The sequence below is a fragment of the Lipophrys pholis genome (assembly GCF_963383615.2).
Source record: "Lipophrys pholis genome assembly, chromosome: 16".
NCBI lineage: Eukaryota > Metazoa > Chordata > Actinopteri > Blenniiformes > Blenniidae > Lipophrys > Lipophrys pholis.
Window position 1 is genome coordinate 25,052,848 of NC_137634.1, and position 13,043 is coordinate 25,065,890.

The 13,043-nt window shown below is 41.6% G+C and overlaps 1 protein-coding gene across 1 annotated transcript in view; it reads left to right on the forward strand.

Annotated features, from left to right (window-relative positions):
• The window catches only part of clip2 (CAP-GLY domain containing linker protein 2), a 47,914-nt gene extending 37,280 nt beyond the window's left edge, over positions 1-10,634 (forward strand). Inside the window, exons 14-18 of the mRNA XM_080484035.1 lie at positions 570-726; positions 2,459-2,618; positions 3,608-3,796; positions 6,133-6,192; positions 6,277-10,634. Of these exons, the coding sequence (XP_080340161.1) occupies positions 570-726; positions 2,459-2,618; positions 3,608-3,796; positions 6,133-6,192; positions 6,277-6,288 (578 nt within the window). The 3' untranslated portion in view covers positions 6,289-10,634. The remainder of the gene's footprint in view (positions 1-569; positions 727-2,458; positions 2,619-3,607; positions 3,797-6,132; positions 6,193-6,276) is intronic.
• Positions 10,635-13,043: the final 2,409 nt, after the last annotated feature.

Sequence of the window (13,043 nt, forward strand, 5' to 3'; positions counted from 1 at the left end):
ACAAACACAGAAGTATAAGGAAATACAGACGTTCATGAATTCTTTTTTAAATCGGCACATTTGCGCAACATTCACCAGCGAAAATCACACATTTTTGTTGCTTGCAATGGAAATGGTCACATGACCCATATGTCGAGGTTTAGACAATAACTATAAGAATTGTTTACAAAAAATAAAATTGGGTTTTGAACATTTTCAAATTTTAAGCAACACAGTTACGAGGCCCTGCGGCTCAAATGGAAAACCCTGCAAATGATTTATATTTCAAAAAATTTAAGAAGTGATTTGCGAATTGTCTTTCAAGAGATTTTATTAGTCTCGCTGTGAAGTATTAAATCTAAAATATAAAAACTTACAATCACATTTTCATATGATTGTATATTCAATTTCTTCAAAAAACAAGAAAAAGAATTGTGAATGAATATATATATATATATATTTTTTTTTTTTTTTTTTTAATCTTTGGCGCTCTCTTGCAGTACTAACTCGAACCACTAGAGGTGCTAGTGTTTCATTTCACACTTTGTGTGTGTTTAACCGGGTGTAACTGAGTCTTTTTCTCTGGCCAGCTCTGGAGGGAAAAGTTCGCTCGGGGGAGAAGAAAGCCGAGGCGCTGGCCCGCGAGAAGATGCGCTTGGAGGCGGAGCTGGAGACCATGACCAAGAAGTCCCATGATGCATCTGGGCAGCTGGTCAGCATCAGCCAGGAGCTGCTGAAGAAAGAGAGGTGAAATAGTGCACATTTATGGATAAATATAGTTTATATTAATGGTTTTAACCCACAATGCACCTGATAATTAATATTCATATTTCTGATAGAAGCTTTTTATTGAACCACTAATAGAGTTTATATTTTGTGAGTATCTAACACAAATAAAAAGTTTAGTTTGGACTAGTCGGCTAAAAAGTAGCTAAAATGAGAATAAAGAGCCATTATTAAAGGAAATGCATAGTTTTTATTACCTGTTTTACCCATAAGGATGATCAAAGTTAAATCATTTCTTGATTATCAATCAAGTTTTAAATTCACTTTTACTGGACACTTTTGTCACAGTGACTTAAGAATTATATTTGACACTTGTAATGTTAATTAAGGTTTTTGTGTTTTTTACACAATTCGACATAAGGTGAGTACTTTTGTCACTGGGAGTTAAGAACGGAGGGGTAATAAAAACATTTCCAAGTAATTAGTTACTTAAGTTTCCAGTGACTTGCCTCGGTGCCTTTGTTATCATTATAAGGTGTGCAGATAATGACGCAGAGATCGAAGCAGATGTTGAAAACAGACATTAAACAACAGTTACCACTACAATATTGACCAAAATCAGGTATGAACATTGAATATATAACAAAAGTCAGGTCAAAGTGCAAAATAGATCAAATCTATAAATAAACATTTTAAGAGAACAGTGATATGAGAATAGTATATTGTAGGATAATAAAGATAACTTTTAAAGCTCTGTTGGAGAAGACTTTGAACACGTCAAGTCACAAACGTCACGTCAAGTTTGTTCAGTTTCATGATGAGACTTTGGAGGCTGGTGAAACTAAATGCAATCCCCCCATCTGAGAGGTGGACACACACACACACACACACACACACACACACACACACACACACACACACACACACACACACAAGACCATTTTTAACAACTGAGTCTAATTAATTAATGCCGTTTGGAAGGTGACATATCAAAAGAGGATTATTTCACTTTATCTCACGTTACCTTAATAAAAACACTGCGTGTGTGTGTGTGTGTGTGTGTGTGTGTGTGTGTGTGTGTGTGTGTGTGTGTGTGTGTGTGTGTGTGTGTGTGTGTGTGTGGAGTGAGTGCACATGTGGTTTTTTGTGTGTATATTAGATTAGATTGGATTAGATTAAATCCGACTTTATTAATCCCACATGGGGAAATTCGTTCATCACAGCAGCTCACGATTGGACAATTCTATGTGTGCCTGTGTCTCTGTGTGTGTTTGAGCGAGGGTGTGTGTTTAGTGTGTGCGTCTCTGACCTGCATGTTTAACTTCAGCCTGAGCTGAAGAGTCGTGAATATGAAGGAACAAGTATTGTGACTGAAAGAAAAACTGAGAATTCTTCCTTTTCTCACCTACAAATGTAAACCTTGTCCAGCAGCAGCCTGGAGTAAGAATCCTCCTAAAGCCAAACAGATCAGTAAATAAGCAGGTGTCAGGTGGCGGCGTGGGGGGCTGGAGAATCCTGCTGCCTGTGTTTATACGCTTCAGTGTCACGCTGGCAAACAGCCAGACGTTCTCTAAAGGAACCCTCCTCCAACCAGTCTGGCTCACATCGCCTCAGCGATCCTCACCGGCCGGTCCGGTCAGCACGGGTTGGGTTAATAAGCTTTTATGCAATAACAACCTCTGAGCTGCAAGACAGAAAGAACAAAGAATATCAAAAGCGTTCACACCCCCGGCCTCGTGTTGTGTTGTGACAGGAGTCTGAACGAGCTGAGGGTCCTGCTGCTGGAGTCACACCGTCATTCGCGAGACGTAGAGAAAGACTTGAACCGGGAGGTGCACAAGGCCGAGTGGAAGGTGAAGGAGCAGAAGCTCCAGGACGACATCAAGACCCTGCGAGAAAAACTGCTCTTATTGGTAAGATCACGACTGAGGCAGAGCGGTCAAACATAAAGAAGTTAGAAAGGAGGAAGATGCTCTATAATCTGAAGGTTAGTAGAGGAAGATGCTCTATAATCTGGTTCTTAGTGGGGGAAGATATGCTCTATAATCTGGATGCTGGGAGGAAGACGCTCTATAGTCTGGTTCTTAGTGGAGGGAGATGCTCAATAATCTGAATGTTAGTGGACGAAGATGCTCTATATTCTGGATGTTAGTGGGTGAACATGCTCTATAATCTGGATGTTAGTGGGGGAAGGTGCTCTATAATCTGGAAGTTAGAGGAGGAAGATGCTCTATATTCTGGATGTTAGTGGATGAACATGCTCTATAGTCTGGTTCTTAGTGGAGGGAGATGCTCAATAATCTGAATGTTAGTGGATGAAGATGCTCTATAATCTGGATGTTAAAGAAGGGGGATGCTCTATAATCTAGATGTGAGAGGGGGTGCTCCATAATCTGAATGTTGGTGGATATAGATGCTCTATATTCTGGGTGTTGGGAGGAAGATGCTCTATAATCTGAATGTTGGTGGAGGGAGATGCTCTATAATCTGAATGTTGGTGGAGGGAGATGCTCTATAATCTGGATGTTAAAGAAGGGGTGCTCTATAATCTAGATGTGAGAGGATGGGGATGCTCCATAATCTGAATGTTAGTGGACAAAGATTCTCTATATTCTGGATGTTGGGAGGACGATGCTCTATAATCTGAATGTTAGTGGGGGGAGATGCTCTATAATCTGGATGTTAGTGGAGAAAGATGCTCTATAACCTGGATGTTAGTGGATGAAGATACTCTATGATCTGGATGTTAAAGAAGGGAGATGCTCTATAATCTCGATGTTAACACTTCTTCATAACCAAAGAGGACGTTGAGGTTTAAAGAAGTATATTTGAGGTTTTTATTCCCATAGAACTGATTCCTGATCAGATTTTCAGTCCTGACTCGCCGTCTGGTGTGCTTCAGGGTCGGGAGCGCTCCTCACCGGACCACCGGCGCCACTCCATGCTGGATCCCTCGGCTCTGGACTCGGAGGTGAACCGCCTCCGCCAGCGGCTGCTCGGCACCGAGGACGCCCTGAGGAACGCTTTGGAACACAACCAGCAGGTCGACCAGCTGGTCCAGGCCATGCGCAAACACCCGGAAAAGAGCCCGGTAAACGAGAAAAAAGTGGATTTTGTTTTCTGTTTTTTATGAATTAAACTTGGAAAGTCATTTGAACGAAGTGCCATCCAGATGTTGGTTTAATCCCAGTGAGGATCCAGCACCTTGATGGCAGCTGCCACCGTTTGGATGTGAATGTGTGAACTACCAAACAATGCGGTCTATTAGTAAAGTCCATTTTGAAGACCATTTCTGAGCACTTTTAGCTTTTATTGCCGACACTTTAAAACAAACATCCTGAACTTTTAATGCTTCAGTTAATTGTTTGCACTGACTTCTGTCCAAAAATGATCTAATCCACAAAGGACTAAAGAAAAGCTGACGAGAGGCGATGAGAGAAGACGTGCAGCAGCAACAAGCAGAGTCTCTGTTCATGGCCTTGTTTAGGGAAAATCTTTGAGCTTGTTTCCCTTCAATTCATTCCATTCATACTTGGACGTCAGAGCGTTTTAGATTCTCACCTGTTGAGGTTTTGCTTTAATCACATCACTCTGAGGATGGACAAGCCAAACCAGCCGTATGTACGGCCGTCGTATCCGTTATCGTGTCTTTGATGGCAGGGTTGTTAGTTCGATCCCTCGTCTCTCCGTCTCAAACACGTGGAAGTTAAATCACCCACGCCTCCTCCACACCACAACTTTTCAAGTGCAAACTCATTGTTTTTTTTTTCTTTTCAGAGAAATTTCACATCTAAACGGAAACAGCATAAACACTGAAAACAACGTAGTTTTTATGTTGAGCCACTAGTGGGTGCCATTTGCTTTTGTAATGAAATCGCACTCAGAGAACAATACGCTATAAACAGCTGTTACCAAAGAACATTTCGGCAACTAGAAACAACAAAAAAGCTGGTAGTTCTAAGATTCAGTTGATCTAATGATTGTACGTCTGACTTTTTTAAACTTTAAACTATTGTAGTGACGTCGAACCAAAATTTGTTCTGATTCGTTCCACCGAAACAACTCCACTTGCGTTCTTTCCCATGTCCAGGTCCTGCCCTGATTATTTTTAATCATTAGGCAGACGAGCAGTATGTACGATGTATGCAGGACAAAACTTTCAATCTAATTACGGTCAAGAAAAATACACAATCCCAAACTCGCCCCCTCTCCTCCTACTTTGCTGCCGCCACACAGGTGAATATAAGGCCATTCCATCAACCTACACCGGCAACACCCACGTGACAACCCATAAGTGACGTCAGCAGAAATATTGCAGGATATTGCACCTACAACTAAAAACACTTTACATGAAGGAGTTCAGAGATGAACTTAACAAAATGTAGATAAAATGCAAAACAAAAAGGAAAAACCTCCTGAGGAAAGCGTTTCAAGCTCTAAACTCTGAGTGAACCTGCGCTCCAACAGACGTCCACATCTTAAAGTGGTGAAACCACGTGTGGCTTGAAAACCAAAGTACGATAAAAGCGACTCCCAGGGAGTCCGTTTACACCACAACGGTGCTCAGAGGCACTCAGGCTCGGTCCACACGAGCCAAAACGTTTTCTCCCCGTCGTCCATGTGATACCATGAAAACAACTCAAAACGATGTAGTATATATGCCAGGCCCATAGGTGGCGATGTAATCTAAATCTGGTCGTATTAAAGGAAATAGCATCAGTAGCTTCTGCAGCTCGACCTGGAGCAGGTAGTCCGCCATGTTGTTGTTGTTAGAAGACGTCATGGAGAGGGTCGCGGGGTTATCGAGTGGAGAGGTGGGCAATGACATCATCGCTTTCAGCCAATCCTGTCGGCCCACATGTCAAAGCTGGGACGGCGTTTTGAAATTCCTCCTCTCTGGAACACGTTTTCCTAAAACGCCATCGCGTGGACGATCGGACAGAAACGATGCAAGTTTTTGAAAATTGCACCCAAGGTGGAACTTTTTGAAAACTCTGCTACTCTGTCTCTGAGAAAACAGTGGAAACTGCGCAGTTTGTGCACATGCTCAGTCGTGACAATTAACAAAGTTTCCTCCGTGGTGTCATGACTCCCAGTCCTTATTCTCCTGGGACTTGGTACTTTTAGTTTGACAGTCACCATAATAATAATCCAACTCGGTGGTCTGTCTGTTTCCGTGGAAACGGACGTGGTTTTGAAACCCTGCTGTGTGAACGTGAAACTTTTCTGAAATGAAAACTCAAAAACAATTCATTTTTCACAACGTTGTGTGAACGTGGCCTGAGAGACGTCTAACTCCACGCGTCACCGTTCCTTCTGTATTCTCAAAGCTCCAGAAGGCAAACACACCATCTCATACGTCCTTAATGTCTCCATAGATTTGTATTAAAACATGTCAACATTATTGATTTCTGACGGTTTTTTTAGGCGCACGGTGCAAATTCAGCTAATGGGATTCATCACCAGGAGTCAGACAGGACTCGGGATGTGAGTATTTCCTCTCTTATTGCAAACAGCTTCTGCAGAAATATTGCCACTACATCTCCGTGAAAGCATTTCATTTCCCCCCAGGACCAACACTGATCCGAGCAGAGCAGATCTCATCGGGACGCCGACCCGACCCAGACTGGACCGGAACGTGCAGAGGTCCGTCTGGCCCGTCCCGATCCCGCGACGGGGCGAAGAAGAAGAACCTCTCAGTTTACAGTTAAAAACCAAAACAGCGTATCTCTATCTCGAGTGAATTTATGTGTCGTCGCAGAAAGCACCTATTAGCCAATCACCAAGACCGCTTAAAGTACTATAAAGTCTAGTATAGACAGGAAACAAGACCTGGACATGAAGATTTATTATCGGGACAGCAACTTTTGATGCTTTAGTTAGAAAAGTTTCCATTTCCCAGAAACTCTTTGACAATTCTGAATTTTGAAAGCAAAATGAGTGACGGACGACGACCCCGTGAAGAAGGAAGGACTGTTTGTTTTATTTATTACGTTTTCTTTGCTCCTCAGCTTTGTAATAATAATCGTCTGTACTGTAGGTGACACATGAGCAACATGTGAGGGATTACTCTGCTTTGTTGAGGGATCGGACTCGACCGTCACCGTTAATACCTGATGAGGATTGGTAGCAACCTTCTAATGCGTCTGCAGTAAAACTTTCTCTACGCCTGAAAATCAGATCGAAAACTTGAACGTGGTTCTGAAAGGAATTATTCTGGAGGGTTTGTCCACATTCCCGCGTGGCGCTGCTCAGGTTCAAGGCTTTTTTTAATGCATGAATTAGCTCCAGTTTTCTCGACGTTTCAAGTGAAAATGTTTTTGTATTTCGCGTTCACATGGCAACGTTCTCAAAACGATGTCCATTTCCATGGCAACGGCAGGAACTCTGAAATCAATGTAGTTAGCATGCCAGGCCACTTGTGGGTGCTGTTATCTGCTTTTATAATGAAACCACACACACATGCAGCAGAGAACGATCGACTCTAAACACTAACAATGGGAGAACACGGACATTCTAGTGGACAGACCACCAAGGTGGATTGTTATTACGGTGACTGTCAAAATAAAAGTAACAAGTCCCAGGAGACTATGGATTGGGAGTCATGACACCACGGAGGAAACTTTGTTCTGATTGTCTCTACTGAGCATGTGCACAACCACTAGTTACTATCGCACAACATATGCAGTAGCAGCATTTCTGAAAAGTTGCGATTCCACCATTTCTACGGCGTCGGAGCTCAACCATTTTCAAAAGGTTGCATTTGGCCCCGTCCACACGACAACGCCGTTTCATGTAACCGCTTCGTTTTTGTCCGATGGATCCAAGCAGTATCTTACAAGCCTGTAAACTGTTCTGCTTTTTTAAACGGGTTCCAGATTGGAGAAACTTGAAAATGCCGCCTCGGCTGTGACAGACAAGATGCACATTAGCTGAAAACGATGACGTTGTCGCCCAACCTCTCGAACCGATAACCCCGCGACCCGCTCCACGACGTCACTAAACAACAACAAAAATGGCGGACTACCTGCTCCAGAGCTGCAAAAGCTACTGATTCTCGTCGCTTTAATGAGGCCAGATGTTCGGAGTTCTCTATTTTTTCATGGGCCGTGTCTTCCTCTCTGTTTTTAGTGTATTTCTGTGGCAGCGTTACAGCACCACCTACAGGCCTGGCATATGTACTACATAATTTTGAGTAGTTTTCATGATGTCGCTTGGACGCAGATGTTTCCTGCGTGGAATGGAAACTTTTTAAGAACGACGGGGAGGAAAAAAGATCGTTTTGGCTCGTGTGGACAGGACCTTAGTGTCTCCAAGCTCCATTGTCGTGTAAATGTTCCCCCAAAACGCAACGAAAGTTTTGCGTTTGCACTTGAGTTGTGTAAACCTGTTCTCACTACTTTGCAAGACTCACTGTGAGGCGAGGGTGCTAACCACTACAGTCAGCGTTGAAATGAAATCCGTTTTAAAATCAGCATAACAAAAGTGCTTTTGTTGCATAGAAGTAGAAAAGTTAAAGTACAGTGACCACCAAATAGCACATATTAAAATCAATGAAAACTCATATAACAGCCTTCAGCCATGTAAGGCTACGCTCACTCTGTGCACCCAGACGTCATTATATATGTAAGAGCTGTTCCAGAACTGAAGGTTACGATCAGACGACCAATCCTCTCTTCAGGTGTTGACGGAGGTGACTGTCGAGACCATCTCCCATCATCCATTGCACATTGGTGGACTCGCCTGCTTGGACTGAAGACTGATATCAATGCACCCGGGAGGCCTGAATTCATCCGTCTAATTGGCTCCATCCAGTGAATCCATCTAGACTTTTCTGCCCTTGTTCCAACACGCCTCTTCTTTTGCTTACCCGGGACACCGCCTGTGTTTTAATGAACTGCACATGATACGACATAGAAGCCTGGATAGTCCCATTTCAGGCCCCGTGTACACGACAACCTTTCAAGTTAAAACGCATCATTTTTGAGTTTTAATTTCCCGTTTACATGGCCACGTTCTGAAAATGATGTAGTTTTCATGTTGGGCCTCTAGTGGGTGCTGTTGGTTGTTTTTGTAATAAAACCACACACATGCTGCAGAGAACAATACGCTATAAACATTAGCAGTGGGCGTACACTGATATTTGTCTAAGCCAGGGGTCTGCAACCTTTAGGAGCAAAAGAGCCATTATGGTCACTTTCCACCAAATCAACACGTTTAACCTTAAAAATGAGGCGAACACAGCTCTTAAATTTTCATGTATAGTTTTGATACATGAAGATAAAATGTCTTATGTTATATTTCTGACGTTTCATTTACAATTTAGGATGGTAAACATTTTACTTACATTTTCAGCTATTTTTGTACCTCATTTTAGAGGTTTCAACCTTCTTTTTCAGCATTTTTAAGCCTTTTTTTTGCATTTTAGCTGCTTTAACCATTTTGGCTTTTTTTAAAGCAATTTTCTGTGGTCGGCCCATTTTAAGATTTTGTCTTTGAGAAATTATAGTCATGTTAGTGTTTTTTCAAAGCTGTTTTAGCAGTTTTTAATTTCCACTTCATGTGGTCGTAACCGTTTCACCATTTTAGTTGTGCCTTTTTTTAAAAACCCTTTAAGGCAAGAGTTAAAAGTCCTTTTGAAGATGAGTTTCTGTCCACAAATATAATGAAAACAAGATGAAATCTTTATTTAGGAATAATTTCATGAAAGGTCTAAAGAGCATCATGTGGCTCTGGAGACGCAGGTTGCAGACCTCTGAGTATGGACGGACGACCAAGTTGGATCGTTATAACGGTGACTGTCAAAATAAAACTACCAAGTCCCAGGAGACTATGGACTGGGAGCCATGACACCACAGAGGAAACATCACAGAGACGGAGCCTGGAGTGTTTTCAGGCCCTGTCCACACATCCACACATCGCAGCGTTTTAGGAGCCTGAAAACAAGTTCCAGAGTGGAGAAATTTGAAAACGCTGACTTGTAAACGGACAAGACACCCATTAGCTGAAAATGATGTCATCACTCCACCTATCCACCGGATAACCCCGCGACCATCTCCGCGACGTCGCCCTAACAACAACAATGGCAGACAACACGCTCCGGGTCGAGCGGCAGAAACTACTGATGCTATTTGGATTAATAAGGCCGCATGTTGGATTAATCTATTGCTCCATTTTTTTGTGTATTTCTCTGGCAGTGTTACCGCGCCACCTATTGGCCTCGCATATGTACTACATCATTTTGAGTAGTTTTCATGTTGCCGTGTGGATGGGGAAACTTTTATGAATGACAGCGAGAAAAAAGATTGTTTTTTGCTGGTGTGGCCGGGACCGAGTAAGTTCCATCCCCAAGAAGTTTTCAGTGACTGCAAGCACCGTCGTTGCGTAAATGGACACCCAAAGCGCACAAAGGTTTTGTGTTTTCACTTGAAATCTTTGACGGGTAAACGGGCCCCGATTCCCTGGATTTGCGTTCCTGACCCTGCTGAGTCGACTGAAGTTCTGCCACCGGAGCTGAAACGGTGCCCAGATCGATCCCGTCTGGATTTCATTTGTACAAGTTCTACTCCTAAGTCTTCCAAGTGTTGTTTTATCCATTTGTCAGCTGCATGAGGATATCCTGTTTGTTGATCGCAGATGTTTCACCGAGGTGAGCGGAGTGCAGAAAGCTTGGGGAAATTAAAAAAAAATAAAAATAATAATAATATGCGGGGCAGGTGTCGGTTAGCTCGGACAAAAAGCTGCGTTTTCCAGTTGATATTGTACATGGCCTTTTCAGCTGGAGGGTTCAGACCCTTTGGATTATTGCTGCAATGGTTTTGGAGATTGAGTCATTAAATATTAACAACGTGTGCAAGCGCTGGTGGTGTTTTATTTCACCCCCTTTCATACTTATGTCACTTCTGTGTGTGTGTCTGTGTCTTAAAATCGCAGCGTTTCCACACAGCTCATTCAACGGCGTGTCGGATTTCGTGCCAGTAAAGAAGCCGGCCGGTCGATGAAATTCAGCCAGAAACCAAAACTATTTACTCATTTCTCAACCACTTACACACACAGCTGAAATAAAAATGATGAAACCTCCAGACATTGCATGTTTACTTACAATCTCTGGATTTCTAACCTCCGGATATCTCACTCTTTATTTGTTGGCCTTGGCAAATGTCAGGTCTTATCCTCATGTCCCAGTTGTTGTTTTTTTGTTTTGTTTTTTTTGCCTGAGGGCAGATTGGTTATGCCGATGACATTTAAATAAGTCGGTCATTACTTATTTGCAAAAGGCAGCAAAAAGTACAGCAGATGAGAAGCACAGGCGCAGATTTTAACCTTTTTGTTGGGCGCTCATTCAAATACATGGAAATGAAACGTTTCCATTCCGGGGTGTTGTTGAAGGAGATTTCAAGACGGTCTAGAGTCCCTGCAAACTCCACGCCTCTGCAAAGATTCAACAACCTGCTCACATTCTGGAAGTCTCGCTAATCTGACCAATCTAGAACTCCGAAACATTCCAAGAAAACCTCCCAAATTTGAAAAGTCCCACACATTCGAGAACTCTCAAACATCATAGAACTAACCAATTCGACAACGCTCACATGTTCTGGAAATCTCATTAACTTTACGAGTCTGATTTAATCTAGAACTCTGCAAGATTTACAATTCTGTCAAATTATACAACTTTTACATAATTCAAGAACTCACATATAGTCAGCGATTTTTTACAAATTCTCACACATCATAGAACTGAAATTCTGGAACCCACAAACCAGAGAAGAATGATTATGATGCAGAACTTATTAACATTCCATAATTTTCTAAAACCCTAGAACTTTTCCATACACAAGAACTCCTAAAATATTCTGCAATTGTCACAAATTCTACAATTCAGAACTCAAACTCTCTAGAATTCTCAGATGTTCTTGAACACTGAAAAAATCCATCAACTCTGATATTCTATCAAAAGTCTACATATTCTCAGACAGAAAAATTCTAGAACTCTGAATAATTCTAGAACTTTCAAACATTACAGAACCCCACACACAATAGACCTAACACCTTCTCTCACGAATTACAAAAGTATGACAATCTAAAAGTGTCAAACATTCTGGAGTTCTCATAAATTCTACAAATCTGACAAATAACAGAATTTACAAATTCTAGAATTCTCAAACATTGTTGACTACTCGAAAAACGGACAATTCGTATATTTTCTCGAACTCCCAGTGATTCTAGAACACACACATTTTAGAACAATAATTCTAGAATGCAGACATTACAGACCTCAAGCATCATAGAACTGACAAAGTCTGGAACCCTCACAAATTGTAGGAATATGATTATAATCTAGAACTTCTACATATGCAAGAACTCCAATGTATTCTGCATTTTTGATTTATTCATTCTAATTCTAAAAATGTCACAACTGTAAAAACATTAAAGAATTCTCTCAAGTTCTAGAACTTTTACACGTTCACCAAGTACCGAATCTAGAACTCACAAATTCTAGAACTTTCACATTTTGATTTCTTACAGAATTGAAGTCTTGCCCATTCGAGAACTCGCACATTCTAGAACTCTGATTTAATGAAGATTCTAAAAGGTCTTTGGTTTCTGTAATGTCAGAGTCTTGCCAATTCTAGACACCACACATTCTAGAACTCTCAGATATAACAGAATCCAAAACATTTTAAATTTCTAACAAAATCTACGTCTTACCCATGCTCGAACTTCACGAATTTCTAGAACTGCGAACAATTCTAGAACTCCAAATAATCCCAGATCTCTCAGATGTTACAGAACTCTAAAACATTCTAGAATCCTCACAGAATCAACGTCTTAAAAATTCCAGAACTCACTCATTTTAGGACACTGAATAATTTTAGAAGTCTCACACATTTTAGATTTCTCACAAAATCTACCATTTACCAATTCTAGAACTAATCCAGATTATTCCAGAAACATAATAATTTCAGAACTCAGATTATCGGGTTCCAGAAGCTTCCACCTCAGTATTTTCCTCCTGTGTTCTGTTTCTGGAGGAACCAGAAGAATACGAAAGCTACCAAATCCAACAACTTCGTCCATAAAGGGGTTAAATTTTGCTGACTATGAAGCATTTATTAACTATAGAATGACTGTTTGTGGGGGGGGGTGGGGGGATACCAGATTACAGTGGATTATATCCAGTTAAAATGAATAAAAGATTCCAGAGTCTGTCCCTGCCTTCTAGAATGTGAACTTTACCCTTAATAAAAGAGACTGGAGCTATTTTGGGCTTCATCGCTGGAGCTGTGGCAGAACTTCAGCCACTGGATCCTTGTAGCTGCTGGAGATTCAATCCTAAT